The following is a 22,558-nucleotide window of genomic DNA, read 5'->3' on the forward strand; positions in this document are numbered from 1 at the left end:
CCAAACAACATGTTGACACGAAGGTGTAATTACCCCAATGTGTTTGGAGATAAGCCTCGTCCATATTTTTCGTTAACTGTAACTTTTTGTAAATTATATTTTACTTGAATTGGGTAAGATACCTTTTATTTATCCATTTTTTTATACTATGTCGCTGGCAAACAAGCATTTCGGCCGCCTGATGGTAAACAGCAACCGTAACTAAACTCCAAAGGTTCTGCAGAGGCTATCGCATCTTCGTTCAACTCTTCAACCGAAAACATCTGTTTTGACACTGGCAGATCCGATCCATATAATGTCCAATCCAGGTCTAATTCTTAACCTATTATTTTATTTATTAAAATCAGAATGTACAGGATTTAGTCTCTGATACCTTTCATACTGGCTAAAGGTTGAATTTGACAAATTCGACAGTTTGTCAACGTCTATAGAAATTTTCTGAACATTAATGCAGATTTTAATCGCATTACTTTTAAGGGTGAATCCAATAAACTGTAACCTACTTACGCGGTTTGCATCCCAAACTACCCTCAATAAAACATATTTCCGATACATAACACTATGTTTTCGCAATAAAACGTTTACTCGCGCCCTCTTAAATTATGCATGGCGGTGCACTGAGGCGCGGGATAACTTTATGGCCAATAAACTACGTTACGTCCTCGGCAAGACAACTTAAGGCTGTTTTTGTCGTTATTTGAATTTGTCGTCTAGTTTTCTTGCGGTTTTAGTTTTTTTGTGGTGAGCGGTTCTTTTGGATGCTCAAGCTCTGGCGGCTCAAGTAATATCTGACTGATCTAAATGATGACTACCGTTGGGATTTCTTTTTGATTTGTTATCCTGACTATTAAGATGTTAGATGACGCATATTGTCGTGTCGTACTCCGGACTTACTTTCTTTGCTTCACTAAGCTGTCTTCCGCACTCGCATCTTCAGCATTCTGTATAAAAAGTTAAAAATAATCTAAAGACTTGGCAACGATATCTGAAGTAAGGTTTTTGGTGAAAAGTCCAATAAATCTGATTGTCCCAAAACCTGAGAATAGCCATCAAAACTAGGGGCGTTACCGCGTCAGTTGCTTAGGTTAAAACGGCTCTGACGTGTCAATCTGTGTAAGAAGTCCTATAACATTTATTACTGTTTACTATATTTTGGCCTCGCGGCCATCAGTTTAGTGTAGACTTAGTTTCTTTCCTTCTTTAGTATGTCTGTTTCAATGTACAATTTGCTATTGTTGCAGAGCTAGAGGGTTGTCGGGCGTGGTGCGGGCGGCGGCCGCAAGCCCGGCACCATGGCGACGGTCGAGGGGCGGCCGGCGCAGTACGGCGTCAGCCTCCGGCAGCTGCGCGAGCTGATGGAGACGCGCGGCGCCGAGGGCCTGGCCAAGATCAACGCGCTCGGCGGTCCGCAGGAGTTGTGCAAGAAGCTGTACACCTCGCCCACAGATGGTAAGTCCTCAATTACTTTGACCCTTGCACGTCCCAAGGTTAGGTACTCAACTAACCCGATAACAGAAGAAGGTGGATCTCATACATCAAGGCGTCAGTCTTTTTAGTTGCGTGGTTGATGGCCTGACCGAGATGAACGTGTTCGGTGGTCCGTAGAAGTTGTGCAAGAAGCTGTACACCACGCAAATACTTTGACCCTTGCGTCTCAAGCTAGCCAACGTCTCAGGGTTAGCAAACTAACTCGAAGCGCTCTAGAGGCCCTGAAAGCCGAGGTATCTTAAACATCATGATGACAATCTCTGGCTTAGTCGCTTGTCTGAATGCCCGGCCAAGAACAACGCTCTGGGTCAGCAGGAGGTGGAAGGTATACTCCTCGCTGACAGATGGTAACTCCTCAGCTACTTCGAGTTGTTGGGATCACTTGCGTGTTCATTGGTTTGCCAACTTACTCCAGGCGTAAGTGGCCCTGATATCCGATGAAGGAAAAGACCTTACAAATCAAAACAGCTATTTTATTTAGTATTGAGTATCTTTGTACAAGTATATTGTTATGTACAGGCCTTTTCATAGAGGATAGTGCCATTTCTCGTATAATGAAGAAATAAGGATTTGTATTATTTAAGAACATTTTGTTTTGTTTTTTAGAAAACCTTTGATATTTTTCTCGACGCGGCGTAGTCAAAACACATCAAAGTCACTCGAAATCATTCACTAAATTCGGATCATCATCGACTCTACCAGCGCTTTAACGCCTACTCGCAGTCGGAGTAATTTTCCTCAAATTGTAATGAGCATCACAACAGTTAAATACGAAAATAATCTTCCCTGTACCGGCTTTAACGATCCCTGCGAACCGCTGAACCCAGCAAACCTGCGGAATCATTAAATTGTAATGTCTTACCCGCGGATACAACACATTTATTGCCAATAAATCCAATAATTTCACGATATCCAATAACACTTTGTAAGCTGCAGTGTAAAATAAAACAGAATGGCTCACATTTAGAAAGACATTCGTACGGTTGTTATAAACATGTAAAAGATCCTTATCGTCCTGTCTAAGACCTAGACTTCTCTAACATTGAAATTGATTGTACGTTGACAACGCTTGGAAGGTAGTCTTTATGTCGTCACTGAATTTCAAAACATCGTCGCTAATTAAGCCTGAAAATCGATCGGAACTAAAATAGCGCTTTTGAATTGCTTTATGTCAATCGATATACGGCACCGTTTATTTGTCCCGATAGACACTAGGACGAACGAATGAGTAGTGAATATTATCATTATATTCTACGCTTCATCAAGTTTGACATGTTCAAACAATGCATCACCTCGACGTGGCCTCGCTCTTCTTGTAAAAATAGCACTATAAACTTGTCACTGTGATCTCATTGTGAGAGTGGAAATGAGATTTATTTACAACAGTAACAGCACCGACCTTTTTGAAGGCGAAGGAGTGTAAATAATCTTGCCCTACTGTCTTTGTTTGCGTTCTTGTAACATTATCATTTGCAGCATCATTACTTATCTTATCTGATTTGTCTTGCACATTATATTCCATAAGCATTATAGATTGTTTTATGTTATGTTTCTCTTTATGATCAATATCTACTTGCGCATAATAACCCAATCATGTCGATGGTCTTAGTTCATTGTCCTTCTCGACTATTGTATTAATATTTGATTTACTTTATTCACGATCGCTATTTCCTGTTGAACATACAACGGTTTGAAACTCGATTAGAATTCTAATCCAACATTCTCTGCCTCACAATATCGATTTGCGTATCAAGTAAAACTGTTAGAATATTCATAATTTATACCTTCCTTGGCTTAATAATTTAATTTCAGTCATAGACGCTTGTGAGGTTCATTGCCTTCGGCAATTACCAGGTAGCTAATACTAGTAATAAGGACTATCGAGCACTTACCCATTGCTGACCTACATATCCATACGTGGCCATGACTCCATGTCCCTTGCACTTGTACATGTAATTTGCTATAAAAAAATAGAAATGCAAGGAACGTTGCCCGATGCAATTCCCCGTTGGTATCACCTGTCTCTGTTCTCACGGCATTACAAATTTAAAGAGCAGCACACTTCTGACGTTTAGTGTAGGAATAGTAGCAACATTGTATGAACTTAACGTTAGATAGAACTTTATTGCATTAGGGTGATATTCGTGACGTACTTGCTGCAAATTCTCACGATGCATAAAAAATACACTCCCCTTGACCCCCTTGACTCCCAAAACCTGTCAAGTTTGAAGGCTCTTCAAATTATGTATCAGTGATTTAAATCAATATTTTTTTAACCGACTTCAAAAAAGGAGGAGGTTCTCAATTCGACTGAATGTTTTTTTTTTTGTATGTATGTTACTCGATATCTCCGAGAATCGTGGACCGATTTTCAAAATTTTTTTTTTGATCGAACGGGTATAACCCCGAGATGGTCCCATTGGCACCAAGTCAGGGTCTGATGATGGGATCTTGGAGACATCGAGGGAACTCTTCAAATGTTATAGGCACATGTAATGTTTTTAGTGTATTTTTCAAAGGTACACCAGTATTTACGCCTGACGGTAGTAATTTTATGTGGCTGAGCTGATGATGGAAGGTCAACTCCTCAATGGTTAGGAGTTAAAGGATAATTTTTTCACTACTGTACATATATATTCGGACTGATACATATAATATCACTAGGAACTACTAAAAATCAACAAATAAATAAACTTTTTAACAATGAAGTCGGTTAAAAAATAAAACCGCCTTCAAAAATAAGCGCGTTACAAAACACGGAGAAACTAAAAAGCCAAAAATAATAAACCTTTGAATTCAGATTTCTTATCGGATTGCAATAAGCTAAACATACAAATTATAAACAAATCAATTATTTTTGAAGGCGGGGCCAGCCTGCGTATGGTTGGGTGGGGCAAACAGGTCTAGTACCGACTACAAAAATAATTGATTTGTTTATAATTTGGATGTTTAGCTTATTGCAATCCGATAAGAAATCTGAATTCAAAGGTTTATTATTTTTGGCTTTTTAGTTTCTCCGTGTTTTGTAACGCGCTTATTTTTGAAGGCGGTTTTATTTTTTGTTAATTCACACGAAGGCATCATCGATATTTCCACATATCTTTCTTTAAAACTACATCGGTAGGAGTAAATTCTTCAGAACCTTTTTACAAAGATAACCAAACAATCTACCGCCGTTTTGTAACTGTAAACCCACGACCGATTAAAGAATTAACGAGTCATTCCTGTAAATTTATTTCGGGCCCAAGTCGATGTAACATCTCACCCGAAGAAGTTTCTGTGTTCGTTTTCACGTTTTTGTTGAACGGATAAGGTAGCCGCAATCGACGGGACTGACGGGGGTTTATCCCTCGGGATGTGTCCGTCCGGCACATCCGTCCTAACCTAAAAACGTCGCATGCCTCCACGGATACAAATATACATAATCTCTTTTCAAATTCGGCCGCGTAAGGTCTTATCCGGAATGTAAAACGACCTAAGTGTTCTCGATCGTAATATACATTCGCTATACAAAATTACGGCATCGTACGGTACGTGCCTATCGTCTTCTCCGAAGCAAAGAATACGTCGCCGGATTTTATCTCCGTCTAGCCTGATGATGGATATTTGTCTGATGTCCTCGTGTCGTGCCATAAGTCTTGGTAATCCCTGGTATCTCCATATTTTTATCAGGCTCGTCTCTTAAGTATACATTTGTGTATGCCGTTAGTTGACATCTTAAAAATATGTCACCTCTAACTCATGCGTCGACTGCCAAAACAATCACTTTAGTCAAGTATTCGAGCAAACTGTCTAAATATATCCGCACCGATTTGCTAAGTATATTAACTAGCCTAATTATCTAATTTACAAGAGTGTGTAAAGCTAAATTTCTATTTAAATACATTGCAAAATGGCGTTGCAGTTGGCACGAGACCGAGTCGATGGACAGTATCGCACCATCGGCGATGCCCGGTAGCCGTTTCTATCTTCGATGCCGTTGCTTATCTAGGTCGTGCCAGTTCTATCTACTTTATAGATAATGCATACAATCGCATTATCATCGTATAGGTAAATCGAACGTGGTTGTAGGTTATCGATGGTCGTGCTATCATTTTTCATGAGTACAATTTTGCCGTTCCATTTCATAAGAAGTCCCAATCTCAAATTCGATCTGAGAAATTTATCTTACACTGCTTTATAGGAATACGGAAGAAGTAGTTTCAAGACAGTCTGATAAATTAATTTCTGATCTTCAACTAGACTACATTGAAACGATTAATTTAACTTACTATTTAAACTAAAGACAGCATACTACTATAAGACCCAAAGCTTAATGAAGACGTTAAAACAATGAACAGTAATGCCAAATTAGCTTCTGAATCTGAACGTTGGTAAAGCCCGCAAATGGCTGCCAACGCAAACAAGCCTAATGAAACTTTTCATTCCGGGCCCAAGGAACAGCCCTGGAGGAATTACCATCGGCAAACTGATCTTATCTGCTATTTGTCCGGGAAAATTTCCCTTAATGCCGCATTGTAGGTTTACATTTTTGTAATGTTGTCATAACTGAAGCTGTTCGATGGTGTGATGTTTAAGCCATAAATCGACCATCATGCCTTTTAGGTGTGTTCTGTTGGTTCCTATTAACGATTATAACCTTAAACAATAAGTATAATAAACTAGCTTTTTCCCGCGTACTAATTTAATCTTGTTTTCTAATACAAACTTTGGACCTCCATTTCACCCCCTTAGGCAGCGTTCCCACTTATGCGTCGCGTGTCTCGGGGCGCGCAAGGGGCGTCCGCGCCACGCCGGCGGACGCCCTTTGCGCGCCCCGAGACACGCGACGCATAAGTGGGAACGCTGCCTTAGGAGGTGAATTTTGAAAAATCCTTTCTTAGTGCTCCTCTACCTTATAAGGAACTTACGTGCCAAATTTGGAATCTCTAGGACCAGCGGTTTCGGCTGTGCGTTGTTATGTCAGTCAGTAATAGTCAGTCACGTTCTTCTTTTATATATTTAGAAAGCTAGCATGTGTATTCTAAGATGAACCGATCCTTTTTGTAGGATTTACAATGTCAATGATTATTATGATTTCCAGAATTCTAGAGAAATCATGTCATACTTTGTTATTTTTATTGCAATGGCTAAAGATATTATTTTATCACGAAAGATACTTCTTGTATTCATCATTAATTTGACCTTATTCCATTACATTTAATATTTCTTAGAGCTACGAGTACTGCTGTAAATTATTTATGATCATCTATATTATGAATATACATACATAATTTAAAATTAACAGCCGTCTATAACAACTCGTTTTCCATATTGTCAGATAGATATTCCTTGATTACTAGTTACAACGCCCGTCCGTATTATTATGTCATATATCATACGTTGCAAATTTATAGAAATGATCGACTTTTTTTGTAATCGTTTCACCCTTGATGTTAAAAGAGTTTCCATTTTATAACAAAACCTTAATGGATAAGATGGCGTGTACTTAAATAAAGTTACGTAGATTAATTTACATACCCAAGTAGACTGATTAAATTTGATATACTTATGAAAATAATATAACGCAATATTTTTTTGAAATAGCTCGTAAGTACATGAAAACATTACCATGATGAAATTAATGTCTAAAAGTCGTTCATTATAAAAGTCAAGCTAAAATACCAAATCTCGTTATCCGAAGGGTTATTAACTCTTGGAATTTATATTCCGAAACCAACATTTTCTCAAGGCAACCAATCTAAAGATGAACCCCGAAATCTATAATAACTACGCGCGATCACAGCTCAAGATAATCTGAAGTATAACGCTTGCTAAGAATTTCTTCTCATTAGTTGTGTGACATTTAGGTATTACGTAAAACCACTTTAAAATCCGGTCACGATATTTATACGAATTGAGAGAAAAAGTTAATTCCAGCGGTTAATTAGTTTCTAGGAACAATTATGTTCGTGAGTCGTCTTTAGGTTAGTAATGAGCACTTGAAATTTCGATTCGCTCGTCAGAAAATGATTAGTGAAGATATTAAGACGGCATACTCCTTGAATGTTTGGACTATATTAAAATGTAGATACCCTACTACCCACTTTTTTTAAATTAGCATGATGGTATTAAGCAGTCTCATTACGGCCAAGAAAATCTTGTCACTAAAAAGGCGACAAATTTGGTACAATACCATAGGTACCTAAACCTAGCCGTTTAGATATAGGTATTACGACCGCATTAATCGGAGAAGGGAACTATTTATTGTATTAAAATTCCACAAATTTTAAAAATTATACCATTTAAAAATCATCGTATTTCCTAAAACCATTTGTGAACTTTAAAATTTGCCAAATATAGGCAAAATAGGTTATTAAATACCGCCAAAAGCGCAAACCATCCACAGATCAATAAAACGTATTCCCTACGGCATTATTCTAATTAAGCATGTCCCATCCCACATAAAACAGGGCGAACAAGGCGTGACCTCATTAAACGAAGGTGCGTCATAAAAATCCTACTAAATTCTCTTATTACAGCTTGATACCATGCTAGCCACTCTAGCCAGGCATGCATACTAACTTGAGAGTTGACGATGTAGATTTTTGAAGAAGCGTTTGCCTATGGCATGGTATTCGGGCGAGTGACAAACCTTTGGCCCGAACTTGGAAGTCTTGAAACCAATACAGTAGGCCTAGCACATGATGGCCGCGAGATAGATGACACGTCTTCTTCTAACTGTATTAATGACATAAGAACGGGTAATAGTCTATCTCGCGGCGACATACTCTCGCGGCCATCATGTGCTAGGCCTACAGGACAGAAAAAAAACTGTTTCGTCGTGGCTGAAAGGTTCAGCAGTTATTTAGCCTCCATGTTATTGATGTATGAATACTTGAATACTAACTTGGGAACAACGTGTAGTGCGGTACCTCTGCAGTAACTGTGCTCGAAGCCTCCAGTTGACAAATTATTTTGATTCTAAACTTAAGGTTGTCTTTACGGAAAAGCTAGTTTACCGATTGTTACATAAAAATGTAAGAATTTTAAAATAAGCTTGACATCTTACTGTGTCCTTTATTAAAATAGTTTTGTATTCCTTACCACAAAAGCAAACTCTTGCAAACTAAACCAGTATATCATGATCTTCTAATGTATAAATTCTACCGATTCCCAGGCCAAACTTACGAGTGAACTGAGTAGTCTAGGCAGTGGAAATAACAGCCCGGTTCAACGAACCAAAATCGATACGAACCTAAAGTACACCCTGTGAACTTTGCTTGTGTTCGTGAAAAAAATAATAAGCCCCCATAATTCCAATCATCCATAGTGAAACAAACGTTATTCGTCTAACAATATAATATATTCTCCATAAAAGTAAAGCCTTAGTTAAACGCCTGTTTCACTTATTGGATTTATTATTAAGAATAATAAAATTACGAGTGTCAATGACCCTTGTTCCATTTACACCTATGTTATTCCACCTATGTTTTATCAACTTTGAAACCATCTTATTTGTCTACACGTTATTCAGGTTAATCTATGTAAACAACTCATTTAATATCACCGATTATCCTTACCACAAATTCGCTTATAAATTTCGCAAAAACCCAAACTCGCGGCACAAATAAAAACATTTTCGCTCGCCCTTTTTCACTGCCCTTTTTACATGCCTTTACGGCCCACATTCCCCTGATAGGCAGAGCCATTGGGCGTGATAGATGCCCTGTCACCCCGAGCGATGGGAGCGTGGAGAAATGGCCCTTGCGTACAGCGACTTTATCTAGCGAAAACGGTCTTGGTTAACAAAGTTGCATTAAAATTTGAGTTTAGGGCACGTTGCCAAATCTGCTATTATATAAAGTTTGCGTTGACTCAAATAAGCTTAGATCATCGTATAGAGGTACTTAATCTTATAGCGTATAGAATTCAAACATTGTCGCTACATATTATTTGATAATAGAAAAAAGTGGGTTGTGTCAGACGGACGGACAGACAAATTCACGAATGATCCTATGAGAGTTCATCCGTAACGGTACGGAATCCTAAGGTAGCGTTCCCACTTAAGCGTCGCGTGTCTCGGGGCGCGCAACGGACGTCCGCGCCACGCCGCCTGAATGTAATTCAAAAAACGTCTCCTCAGTACATTTTGTATAGGAAGGACGTAAGACGCGTCGCCAAGCGGCCATGTACTGAGGAGACGTTTTTTGAATTACATTCAGGCGGTGTGGCGCGGACGTCCGTTCCGCACCTCAGGACATGCGTCTCTTAGATGTGGCCGGTCCCTAAAAACACGGCACAAAATAACACTTCATAACTTAAGTAGCTTAACTGAAGCTTAAAAATCGCAATTGTTAATGACAATAAAAAAGGTACAGAATCCTACTTAAAGTCTCGTGCTAATAAGGATAAAACGGTGCCTTTAATCAAGTTCATAATTAGATCAGTCCCTTTAAAACCGGCACAAAATTCGTTAATTTTAATGCTCACTCAAATTCTTATCACAGATTATACGTATCATTATGTAGTCCCAAGCGGAACATTTCAGTTACTTCTGCAAGCGCGTATCTTTAAATTCTAGCATGTTCTTTAGCTTCTACCTTCTACGTAACATGATAGTTTTTTCCATGATGCTTTTCTGATTGCTTATAGAGCGTTAGTGTCAGAGGAACAGGCATCTTCTGGGCGAGCTCACTCCATCGTAGGCCACGTTTTTGCCTTTGGCTAGTCTGTGGCCTAGAGTAAGCCCATTTATAATTTAAGAAAAGCGTCAAGCGTAATGGGAAGACAAACTATGGAATGACCTATTGCCTGCGATATCTCCGGACCGAAACTTCAAACCTTCAAGAAAAGCCATCTTAAAGGCCGGCAACGCACTTCCAACACTTCCGGTGTTTCGGGTGTCCATGGACGGTGTAGTGATCGCTTACTATAATGCAGCTCGTTTGCCTTCTGTCGCATAAAAAAAAACGTAATTTCCAACAAAGTAGACAAGAGTCAAAAGCAGTCATCATCTTACCTTCCTAGTTCCTAATCCTGTCGTTGGACCAGATTGCATTCGGAAACCGTTTGGGCAATTATTCAGAGGACCAACAGCGATAATCGAGTTAACATCAACACACGCCGAACAATTCATGCTCAGGCATAATCATTGTAAACACATTCGTACCACATGATTTGCGATATTTTGTCACCACGCCGATCGCATAGCATTAGCAACCATTATCGATAGCAATTCGTCTAGTCGGAACACAGACGCACCTGTATTTACGGACAATTTGTTAGAACCGTAATTAAAGAGAACTATACATTTGGTGCGATATCCTATCCATTAACTATTCGATTAGGTTTATAGGCCAATGAAACTAGTGAAAGCCTATCGTTAATGTGCTCGTACTAATATCCCTCTCTTGTTGTCGCAATGTCTTACGTCCTTCGTACTAGGAGACGTTTTTGAATCATTCAGGCGGCGTGGCGCGGACGTCCGTTCCGCACCTCAGGACAATCTCCCTATGGAATGAATAGGATGGCGTTTACAGTACATGTCCCCGCTTATTAACTTGTATTCAGCGGCTAATACACGATTTAATGATATCTAACATGTTACCCCTCAAGAAAACTTGACGCATACAGCCAGAGGTCTGAGAGGACCTATCGCGAACGCCGAAAAAGTCCTTTTAGGTCGCTGGTCGTAGGTAATCTGCGAAAGCCGATTCCGCGCCGATATATTTGGGGAGACCATTACTCCAAACTTTTACTTCGCTATTCTGGGTAGGCCCATTAGTTTCCGTTGTTTTAAACAGAAATAATAGCTAACACTCTCAATGCCGTTCAGTATACTCGTCGTAACTGGAACGGATCAAGACTGCATGGCCACTCAAATCGAATTAGCTCGAATCGAGGGCCGATATGCCTCGGCGAAGGCCGGGCGGCGAGTGTTTGTGACGTCACGGCACCCGCTGTCCTACCCTACACTACCAACACTTGTGTGCTTTTATCAACTGGCAAAATGCTACTAGCAGCTTTGTCTTAAATGTAAATCCCTAAACAATTAATCATCGTTTCGCTACTTTTCAAAAACTGATTTCGCTACTTTCCTTTAAGTATTTGCAGCTACATCAACTGACCTAGATGTAGACTTTTGCTGGATTTAAAAAAAAATTACCAAACGTAGACCGTTGAACCGTTTTACGTAGTTCAGTCCGTTTTTAAATGAAATATTTGTTTTTTTAGTTTAATGGTAAAGTAAAGAGACTTACCATTAAGTTTGCAACTTTTGAATCTGACTACATAATGACAGCCAAGTGAGCCAAGCATGCAATGCAAACACACCATATAGATTTGATTTGGTCTTACCATAATCCACATCACACTACAGTACAGTCAGTGACTATAGGAGTAGGACTATGCAATACTCAAGATTGGCGAGTAGTTGTGTGGTCTCTAAGCGATTCCCTACCGTAACTTATTTGTGGTTTTCCCTCTTGTGGCTAAAATTGGATGTCCCACTGGTTCGCCTTAATCGAACGCTCTTTCATAAACGATATACGGCCTGATCTTGACAGCTCATACAAATGACACGTCTCGATCTCGGGCGTGACCTATTCCGTACCCTTTTGTTTTTTTTAACGCTTTACATCGCCGAAATTGCTTTTTTCGTATGGTGCCACGAGGACGAGTGGTACGAAGCACAATGGCGCGACAAATTGGGTGGCAGAAAAAGGGTTAAACGCTTTGATAATGTGGTGTGTTAGCACCTTTTGGAGTTGGTGGTGTATAGGAAGGGTTTTAACTTAATTTGTCATGTTTACGTGTAATGTGTGTGACCTTGGTCTAGTGCGCGCTTTTAATGGCGTAGTACTATTATTTATTCAGTGATAATGTACCTTGGAAGCATTAGGAACATACTAAATAATTAACATTAATGTTGTATAGACTAAACTAAAGTATTAATTTATGATTGACCAACTAAATGACAAATCCGTAACTTTTTTCATTTACCACTTTTTTCCGTTCAGTGATTAAAAATATGTAAGTGTTGCAATAACCACTGTAGGTAAATGTTTAGGTGAAAATACACTGAGCACCAGGCGGTTATGATGTAGCTTTAATGATAACAAACGTTGCAGGCTACAATAGAATTAGAATCAGTCAATCTGTGTAAGAATGTCCTATAATATTTATTTATTTATTTTATTTTTATAATAGAAGCTTTCAGTAGAATACTGTTCACCAGCTTACCTTACATTTATAATGCCTATACAATAGCTACATGTGTAACGTGTGTATAGTCTCAACATTTACGTCTTTTCGACTACCGGGGCCCGTTTCTCGAAAGTTACAAGCCTTGTATTACAAGTGTGTTTCCATGACACCCATACGAATTGACAGTTCGCGCACTTGTAATACAAGGCTTGTACCTTTCGAGAAACGGGCCCCAGGGGCCCATTTCTCAAAACTGAAAGTTACAAGTTACAATCGGAAGTCTCTTTCCAATTTGTCACAATCTATGTCGCTTTATAAGGTTAAGTTTAAGTCTTAGTATAAGTTTGTTAATTAGTTCCGATCACAATGCTGTCCCTAAAACTACTGCCATACCTCCTAGTGGGAATTGTGTTAGGATGTAGGCTATAAGTAAGATTTTATAACTTGTCTGTAAATATTATTGGTCTGTATCTGTTTTTTTCCCCAATAAAGAAAATAAATAAATAAATTAGTCATTGACTACCACTTGTAAATTGTAACTTGTAGCTTCGAGAAACGGGCCCCAGGCCAATTGAAACTTTCACTGACATCAGAACTATACTTGCCCGAAAGATGTCATTCTGTCATTTTCATTCAGTCTGTTACGGGCAAGCAAGCGCGAAATGCACAATAACTGAATATCTAATATGACCTTAATATTAGTGTAAGATGGAGTTAAATTGCCACAGGATAAGATGTTTTTTGCGCGATTTCGTGGATTTTGTTCAACTGAAAACGATTGGTCAATACCACTAGACTCCCATTTTCAGTATTTCACCGTTTTCCACAAATTTTTATCTAGGTAAGGAAAAATCCGAGTAACGTGTCAGAAATATGCATGGCAATATCTTCTCTTTTCAATTCGAGAATTTTGTATGGTTTCGTATCTCATTAAGCCTTGAACTCCATTAACTAAGGATATTAGTGAATAGTTTCTCTAGTCTTGTTTGGTCAGCCAGGAAATGAAGCCGACTATATACCATTGAAGTAAATCACAGAGAACCTCCTATAGAGTGGCAGTCTTGTATATTTGGTTCGCGATACGAGTCACCAGTGTTTGGGGTGCGAGGAGCGGGCGGGGAATGTGTTAAGCGCGCTGTGATTGGCCGTTTCAAGGACGGCGGGCAGTCGCGCCAGATGAAAAGGGACAGAAGTATGACTGTCCCTCTACTGACGCGTAAGTGGCCAATGTAAGTTGACCTATGCCGGCTCTGAATAAATTATAAATATGACTTATTTGTGGAATGTAATGCCGTCTGTTTTTAAATATGAGCTTCTTGTTACCTTTCCACACCATTTCACACTACAGGTGGACATCTTTAAGGCATCAAAATACCCTTTTCCAATTTTTTTGTGCGAAAAACACGCGCTGCTTTCGGGTCTGTTACTTGGTCGATACTGATCGGGCACGGCGAGCGCCCGCGCTTATATCAGTGCAAATACTAGGAAGGCTGGCCACCGCGAGTCGTCTTGTAATAGATGTCTATAGGGGTTGGTCTGTGAAGTAAATTTACATAACCGTATTATTCTTCCAAGGAATACTTTGCTTTTCTTTCTCAGATTTTAATTTCCTCCGTGACCGTCTGAACTGCAGTTTTTCAATGATGGATGATGAAATTGATGAAAGATTAACGGGATTGCAGTCTGGATAATGTAATTATTCTTTTTCATTGTCTTGTGGCGGCTTTAGCTAACCTATTTGTATAACCTATTCTAGCTTTCTGGCTGTTGTAATGATTGATTGAGAGGTGTCAATGTCTAATATAAAAGGTCACTAAAATATTTTATTATTATCGTTGTGATTTTCTTTTCGTGATAAATATAATTTATTGAAATTTGATTCAAGAGTTTCTATTATAATTAGGGCTCCCACATGTGGTGACCCCGACAGTCTCGTTTTCTGAAGTTGCGAATTGGGAAAAAGTGTTAGTCTTTTTCTGAAAGGACACTTCGGACAATGGTTATCAAAATATATAAAAGAGGCGCGTTCCTACGCACACAGTCTAAGCTCGTGTAGGTGAACACGTACCTTGCTTGTATGAGTGAGATATGACAGATCGACTGGTCGCGTTTTTGACAGAGAGCGGGTGCATTGGAGGCACTTTCAGAGATTTTTCACGTTGACACGTCAAGAAATCGAATCCAAACCTAAAGTTGCGGACTTGCGGGCCGATTTTTGAGTCTCACGCGTTCGAATTCAGAAAATTGTCACTGAAAATAATAAGCAAGTCACCGTTTTCAACCGTTATTTTAGTGACAAAATCCCATATGCGAGATTAAAAAATCGGCCTCTTGGTCTCGCTTCTTACTCAACTCGGTTGAAATTATTTTACACTAAACACGCACGTGTAGGGGTCAAAGGTCACACAGGTCACACTTTATATTTTATGCCCAATCCCTTGTGTCTATTCTTCGATGTCACTGTATAATCTCCAGGCTAAATACTTCTGAAACACATATATAAAATCTAATCAGAAAATATAGATATAATGTAAACATTCACTCGCCCGAGATAGCATAGGCGGATTAAATTAATAAATCAAGCCATTCTCGATTGTATCGATGAATAAGATCTATAAATATCATCTACTCAACAGATCAAATCACATTCTAAGAGTAAACTAGTATTAAATTATCAATTAACATTTAATAGTGGCTATTATATCGTCACCGATGACTAAGTTACTCGTCTCAAGGAATCAGTGAGTATTACGTCATTCACCGTGGAAGTAAGGTCATCATACTACAAATGACAGTGTGCCGTCATCGGTGCTAATATGTCAGTGCTTTGACGATTGCTGAACAAGGAGTGATTATATCTTTGAAGGCGATAAAAATATGTGGTTGATTCCAATTAACAATTTTTTCTTCTGAATTTGATACGAGTTAGGCGATTGTGTACATATTGGTAGTATTGGTACTAGCTTGCAGCTAGTATTCATGATATTCGTTTAAATTTAATTTTGTATTTATAGTATCAACATCTTAACAAATTCTTGAATCTAAATGTAAAAAAAATGTAAACTATTATATATTCATAGTTTTTAAATATTCTGTTTTGTGTATCAACTTCAAACGTAAAAACTATTGTGTCGATAGCTTTGAGTATTTATTAAAGAATACATAATTCAATATTAACACAACTCAAACAACAACTCAATGTAACTCTTCTGTAATGACTGTTTGTGCCAAAATAAAGAGAAAAAAAAAAAAAAAAAAAAAATATTATATATTTTTGAATTCCCATCATATTTCGGTTCTGCGTTTTTCATTATCAAAAATACCTATAAGAAAAACCCCAAAGACTGACAGGAATTTAAATAAATGGCATTCCCGAAACCATCGTCTTGATATACAGCCGAGATTACTCGGAGTACACATAAAAGGGGCTTTATTATGGAAATAAAGGAAGTTATTTACATCTCTAGAGCAGAAATGGCAATGGCTACTTAGTGATCAAAGAACGCGCATGGTTGTAAAAACTATAACTAAGATAGATTACAAGTACTACACCGTATTTGAAAGACGTCTTGTTGATAAAAAGTCAAACCTTGAAAACAAAGTACAAGTAGAATATAAGAATAGTAATATAAAAATATATAGCATGTATAATGGGGAGTGCTCCGTGCAATTGTTCGGTTTAATCCTTGCCGCTTCTTTTCACCATCGCCCTACGCGACAACATTTCCATCTTCATCACTTAGATGGCTGGTACTGGTAGTCCTCAACTGTGCGTTTCTCCAGAAACTTCCTGCCTCGCACAGCTAAACTGTGGAATAAACTGTCGCCTGCTGTATTTCCTGACCAATACTACCTTCAAACCTTCAAGAAAATAGCGTACACCTAAGGCCGGGAACGCACCTCCAACCCTTTTGGTGTTTCGGATGTCCATCGGCGCTCCGCCGCGGCATTAATCGTTTACTATCAGACGACCTGCCTCCTATCGCACAAAAAAAAACACTAGGTGAATGTACTCGTACTTACAAGTCTTAAGAAAGAACTATGGAAAGAACAAAATTGTTAGGTTGCATTCCTTATGTTTTATTCAACAGTAAATGTTCACACTGAAACGCAGAGCGTAACGACACACTCAACCTTATAAGGATAAAGTTGCCTGAAAACATGTCTGCTTTTCATATACATGCTTTCAGCTGTATGTTTATCGTTTCCCTGCATACAATGTGTCACCTAAACATAGTTAATACTACGAAATTAAAGCACATTTTTACGTTAGCTTCGATGCTTGAGTGCCGAATAAGACAAACCTGATGTAGGTATGATGTATATTTTTGTTCTATTAATTGGCTTACTTATGGCCACAGACGAGCCGAGGCGAAAATGTAGCCTACAATGGAGCGTGATAGCTTTGAAGGTGCCTGTTCACCCCCGATTTAAAGGTTGCCGGATTATAAGCACATAATTGTGCTAGGAAATATAGACGCCGACAAGGAATTCACTTTTATACATATATGTAGACTTTTGAGTAACGTTTTCCTGACTTGTTTGACCCAATAGTAGTGATCCTTCTAGAACAGTGAGAAACAGTACAAAACTAGTAGTATCCCGATCGAACCGTCGCGTATCTCAACAATTGACTTTTTTCACCGAGGGGTCAGTCGGTCCCAGGGGTCCTTGCTTTTTGCCAATTCTTATATCGGACAGTTGACCAATATTGGTTTTTTATTCTTTTTGTATTGATGTACCTTTTTGTATCAATTTAAACAATTGATAGCAGTAGCAGCTGAAGCGAATAAAATGTTTCTAAAGTTTATTTCATTGAGTGGAAAAAAAAACATTGAAACATCAGAAATTAGTCAATTATAATATAGATAATCTCTCGTCTACTCAATTTCCTTCGCCATTAAAATCGACTACCAAAACTGGGAGAAGCTTGCGGAGAAGCGAACGGAGTGGCGAAAGTGCGTTGGAGATGGTCGCAAGTTCGTCGATGAGACCTGGTTTGCGGCACTTGCTGACAAGAGGGAAAGAAGACACCATAGCGAAACGTCGCAATCGGTTGCAAGCCCTTGTCAGCTATGTGGCAAAATATGTCGCTCTCGCATAGGTCTCTTTAGTCATCAAAAGCGATGTCTCTCGGACATTGCACCGTAAATCGTCTGAAATAGACGCTAAGGCCAGTAGTTACTCAATTTCCATGTTTGTGCATATTTTTTTATTTAATTTACCTTTGGTGCTAAAAGTTGCTCAATTTTGAACTTGTATTTATAAACATACAATATTGACTATTAAAATACAACGAAGCATTTTCAACAAAGTAGACAACTATTTAGAGTAACATATAACTTTGTTCGCTGCTAAACAGTTTACGTCATTGTCTTCGTAAACATAAGTTGTGTGCTGGTGACTAATTCCATTATATGTTAATTATTTAAATAACTACATATTCTCACTTACAAGGAATGTCTGTATTTGAATCAATGTTTTTAATAAGGTACTAGTCCACGGTGAAATAAAAAGGACCAGGACTTTTGAGGTCATAGTGAACAACTTTTATTATGGGACAAATGCTGTGCAGAAATCGCGAAAAAAAATTGGCTGCCTCCATAAATTCCCACTGACGTGATCCCGCTCATTTCTATGGAACAGCCAATTTTTTTTCGAGATTTCAGCATTGGGCCTATAATAAAAGCTTTTCATTATGACCTTAGAAGTCACTGTGGCTGGTCTTTTTTATTTTACCTTGTATAATTCGCTTATTCAGTCAAGTGATATGTTCTAAATTACGTCATGCTCCACGGCAGCGCCACCTTAGCTTTGATGAACATAAACATATGGGAAAATATCTATATAAAGTCTATAAAATTCTAGACTAGTTAAAAAAATATCTATGTTTCTAGTTTCGTCGTGAGCTCTTATACATTGTGGCGCTGCTGTAGAGCATACTCCACAGCAGCGCCACCATAAAATATCAATTACTGCATATGGTACAGGCACGTATATGGCTTCAAATAATTCTATAACAATTCTATATTGACCTTGCTTACGAAATCCCTACTTTTATTTTTCATTTAGGAAAATACGATGCCACAAACCTTTTGTAAGAAATAATTATCGCAGCGCCTTATTGAAAATCTCGGCAATGTTGTTAGTGTGTTTGTTTTGATTTTTTATTAACGCGCTGCGATTAATTATTTGTTATAAAAGATTTGTGGCATCGTATTTTCCTATATGCAAAATAAAAGTAGGGATTTTGTAAGCTAGGTCAATATAGAATTGTTATAGAATTATTTGAAGCCATATACGTGCCTGTACCATATGCAGTAATTGATATTTTATGGTGGCGCTGCTGTGGAGTATGCTCTACAGCAGCGCCACAATGTATAAGAGCTCACGACGAAACTAGAAACATAGATATTTTTTTAACTAGTCTAGAATTTTGTAGACTTTATATAGATATTTTCCCATATGTTTATGTTCATCAAAGCTAAGGTGGCGCTGCCGTGGAGCATGACGTTCTAAATTGTGTCTAAAAATATCTTCTGTCTGGGTTTCTTTGTTAATATTTTGGCGGTATAGTTCAATCAACATTGTTAAAGGCATAATATATATTAAATAAACGCACGTCGCACACAGATAACAAACATGCCCCTTATTGCAGGAAATAAATAAACATCACATCAAACCTCATTTAAAATTCATAGACAATACTCCGTAGAGTACTTAAATATTTGTCTTCAATATCCTTCGAGCAAACTGCAAAAGCTTCTTTAATATTAAACAGCGGGTCAGTTCAACTTTTGTTGTATTTACTGAGTAATATGACATTTAATCAATCAATACTCTTTTGTCGTTGGTTTGTCAATATGTATAAGTAGTTTCAATAAAATCGGTAATAGGTCACCATTGATTGCTAGGGCAAACGGTAAGGTCCAAAGATTGGCTGAACACCACAGAAACCTGGTGATAAACGACCATCGGTTCAACGCCAGGTGTATGTCTCCCTAGAAGATGAAACCACAGAGGACAGAGGCCATCCTCTGTGGGTTATTTGGGTAATTTGGGGCTAAGTTGATCTGTATAAGGTGTCCCCAATATTTATTTTATTTATTTATTTATCTTCTATGGAACCATCGAGTTGGTAATTGATCTGGTGCTGTGGAGAAGATGGCTAATGCAGTGTCTTTTCTTTTAGTGTAGGATAACTTATGTATTGTCTTATCGTAGGTCTTTTCAAGCATTTCTGCTACTTGCATTCAATACCTGGTAAAACCTTTCAGTTCCAAGGGTCATCAGTCTGTCAAAAGCTTTCGTAACTCGATGTGCAAACGTTTGTCCAGTCGTGGCGCTCACCGCATAAAACCGTTCTTTAATCTTGCCTGTTTGCGTACGGGTCAAACCGAGTTAACGTCCCGTATTTACGAGATGTTTGTTCCTATTGCTGTCGATCGTAGTCATCTGAACCTATGTATCGTGACCTGGGGGATGCTCAGTCTTTGATAACGACAGTCAAAAGTTTAGTAATTTATGGAAAGAGTTGTCACAACGTTCGTAGTTTCTGTAATTCCTTGACTTTTTCTGTTCCTGTGACCTGACATGTCTAATGAGAGTAGTTGCCTATACTGTATGTTGTCTTGGTCAAGTAACGGTCTATGGGATTTGGGTGATATAGCTGGCTACGGTATGATATGATTAAAAGTTAGCCGCAGATATGATCTGATTTGTATTATGAACTTCAATCATGATGAATATCAGGATCATACAAACCAAAACATGTATTGAATCCTGTTTCACTAGTAGTTTCATTCAGTCAGGACATGCCAGGCTATAAAGACAGAAGTCCTTTTCTGCTAGTCTGTATAACCGGAGTACTCGTAGGTAAATTTATTCTGGTCAGCCCGAACCCATAACTCTCCCGTGCACACAAGCTATTGCAATACCCCTTGAATATCAGATGTGGTTGAACAGCACCAACTCGCCGGCATCGGAACGACGCCGTAAAGTTCGCTTTAGCGCTAACTGCTGCCTAGTCTTGCCCAATTTAGTGCTCTGATAAAAACAAAAAACATTCCTGGCCGAACTGGGAAAAGCGTTTTTGCAAGGAAATCGGTAGGATTTGAAATGTGCTATATGTTCGTACATCAATAGGGCTTTAACGACGACTTTAAGCCAATAGTTGAGTTCCATTTGAGTGGTTTGATAAATTTTAGGCCCAAAACTTTCACATCCTATGTTTTATAAAGAAGGATTCAGATTTTTTTTTGGAGCATAGATCGCCGAGGACATGAACCAGTTAAACGCCAGTTGCGTCAATTAATGGTATACTACATTTAATTTCTAAATAAAACAATTCAAAGCGAATAATATTAGGCCAAATGTGGTTAAGCTGCCCTAACATATGATCCTCTTCATCTTTTCCACAATAAACGCTCATGAGAACAGTCGTAATCGCGTCCGTGACTAATGAATGCCCATCCCACCGCATATTTCTGCCGAAAAGGTGAGAGGTAAACTGATGTTAACCTTTATGCGTTGATAAAACTGTTGACTATTATAAAAATACAGTTTTATGCATGGACATGGCTGTCTATTGATAAAGATGAGGACATTACTCTAACAACATTTTTATAATGAAGTAACTGTCAAGCTTCTAGTAATGAAATTCATGTGTGAGTTCTTATAGAGCCTGCCTAAGAGGTGTTAAAAGCATGCTAATTTTCTCGGCTAGTAAATAAACTCCTATTAGTAAATGTCGAAGATTTTAAACATAAAAGTGCCAAACTAAGACATAACAGAGTGCTATTAAAAATAAGAAACCCAAAAATAACAAGCCAAAATTTATACGAACTGAATCGGAAGTATCGGAAAATAACCCATATTTCGCGATAACAAGCATTGCGGAATAATTTCACAGCTTTACGGATTCCAAGCGCATTGCCTTCAAAGGGAGATATATTAGCTAATTCTTTATATCGGACATAATAAAGCCAAGGTCGGTAGTCCAATGACATCATAAGGGGTTTATCCAGCATGGACGACAAATAAGCAGTAATTTATGCGGAGGATACGAGCGCTGCGGCCTCGTGCTTCCCTCGAATCAATTCCGCGATGACGTCACCCAGCCCCGCACACCCTCGCCCCTCAGGGATATGGCTATTTCCTCCCCCTCCTTGCATAGCTCTATTCTGCCTTGTGTAAGTTTACGACAAAATTCCGCGGCTTTCTCTCAAAGGAGTTTTGCAAATCTAATGTTTTTAGTTTAATCCGTAGTCTCGCTGTTTTAGCCGTTCAATCTACATCTAATTAAAGCTGCAGCGAAATCTTTTTAAAGCTGCAGCTTATTTACAAAAATATTCCAAGATATTTTGAAGGTCTCTTACCAAACTTCTCTGTTGCTTAAGTTATACAGCGAGCTTAGAAACTTAAAACTAACAGTCCTCTATTTGGTAACATAATCCTTGAGTAACAAAAGCCTTAAATAGGCCAAAACTTGAATCCCGATCCTATTCAAATACATCTCAAAATCCACACCCTTCGATACACAACCCGCCGTGTCCAGAGCCGGCCGCATTATAAATAACCCGCGATGTAGACACAGCAGACGCTCATTAGGCAATGGAGGAAACATCAAGCTGATGCTCGCGAGTACCTCTAGAAACAAACCAGGTACCAGTTTATGATTGAACACATACAGGTATTCGGGCCTCATATTAATGCTCTGAATAAAATAAACTTTGCCAACGAAAGATGTACGAGTTTACTTCCGAACGTGTTAAACAAATAACCAAAGTGTTCGTGTGCATAATCCTAGCCGGAGCGCTATTGAGGTGCTTCATCATTTTATTTACAGCTGTTACAGGTTAATGTGGTCTGGGTGGTAAACTCC

At 38.6% G+C, this 22,558-nt stretch overlaps 1 protein-coding gene across 11 annotated transcripts in view; it reads left to right on the plus strand.

The window, feature by feature from the left end:
* Positions 1-22,558, plus strand: part of LOC125237451 (plasma membrane calcium-transporting ATPase 3) — a 284,836-nt gene that overhangs the window by 176,297 nt on the left and 85,981 nt on the right. For all 11 annotated transcript variants that reach the window (XM_048144533.1, XM_048144534.1, XM_048144532.1 and 8 more), the window contains one exon: positions 1,242-1,449. In XM_048144533.1, coding sequence (XP_048000490.1) covers positions 1,293-1,449 — 157 coding nt within the window. In that variant the 5' untranslated portion in view covers positions 1,242-1,292. The remainder of the gene's footprint in view (positions 1-1,241; positions 1,450-22,558) is intronic.

The sequence above is a fragment of the Leguminivora glycinivorella genome, chromosome 21 (assembly GCF_023078275.1).
Source record: "Leguminivora glycinivorella isolate SPB_JAAS2020 chromosome 21, LegGlyc_1.1, whole genome shotgun sequence".
NCBI lineage: Eukaryota > Metazoa > Arthropoda > Insecta > Lepidoptera > Tortricidae > Leguminivora > Leguminivora glycinivorella.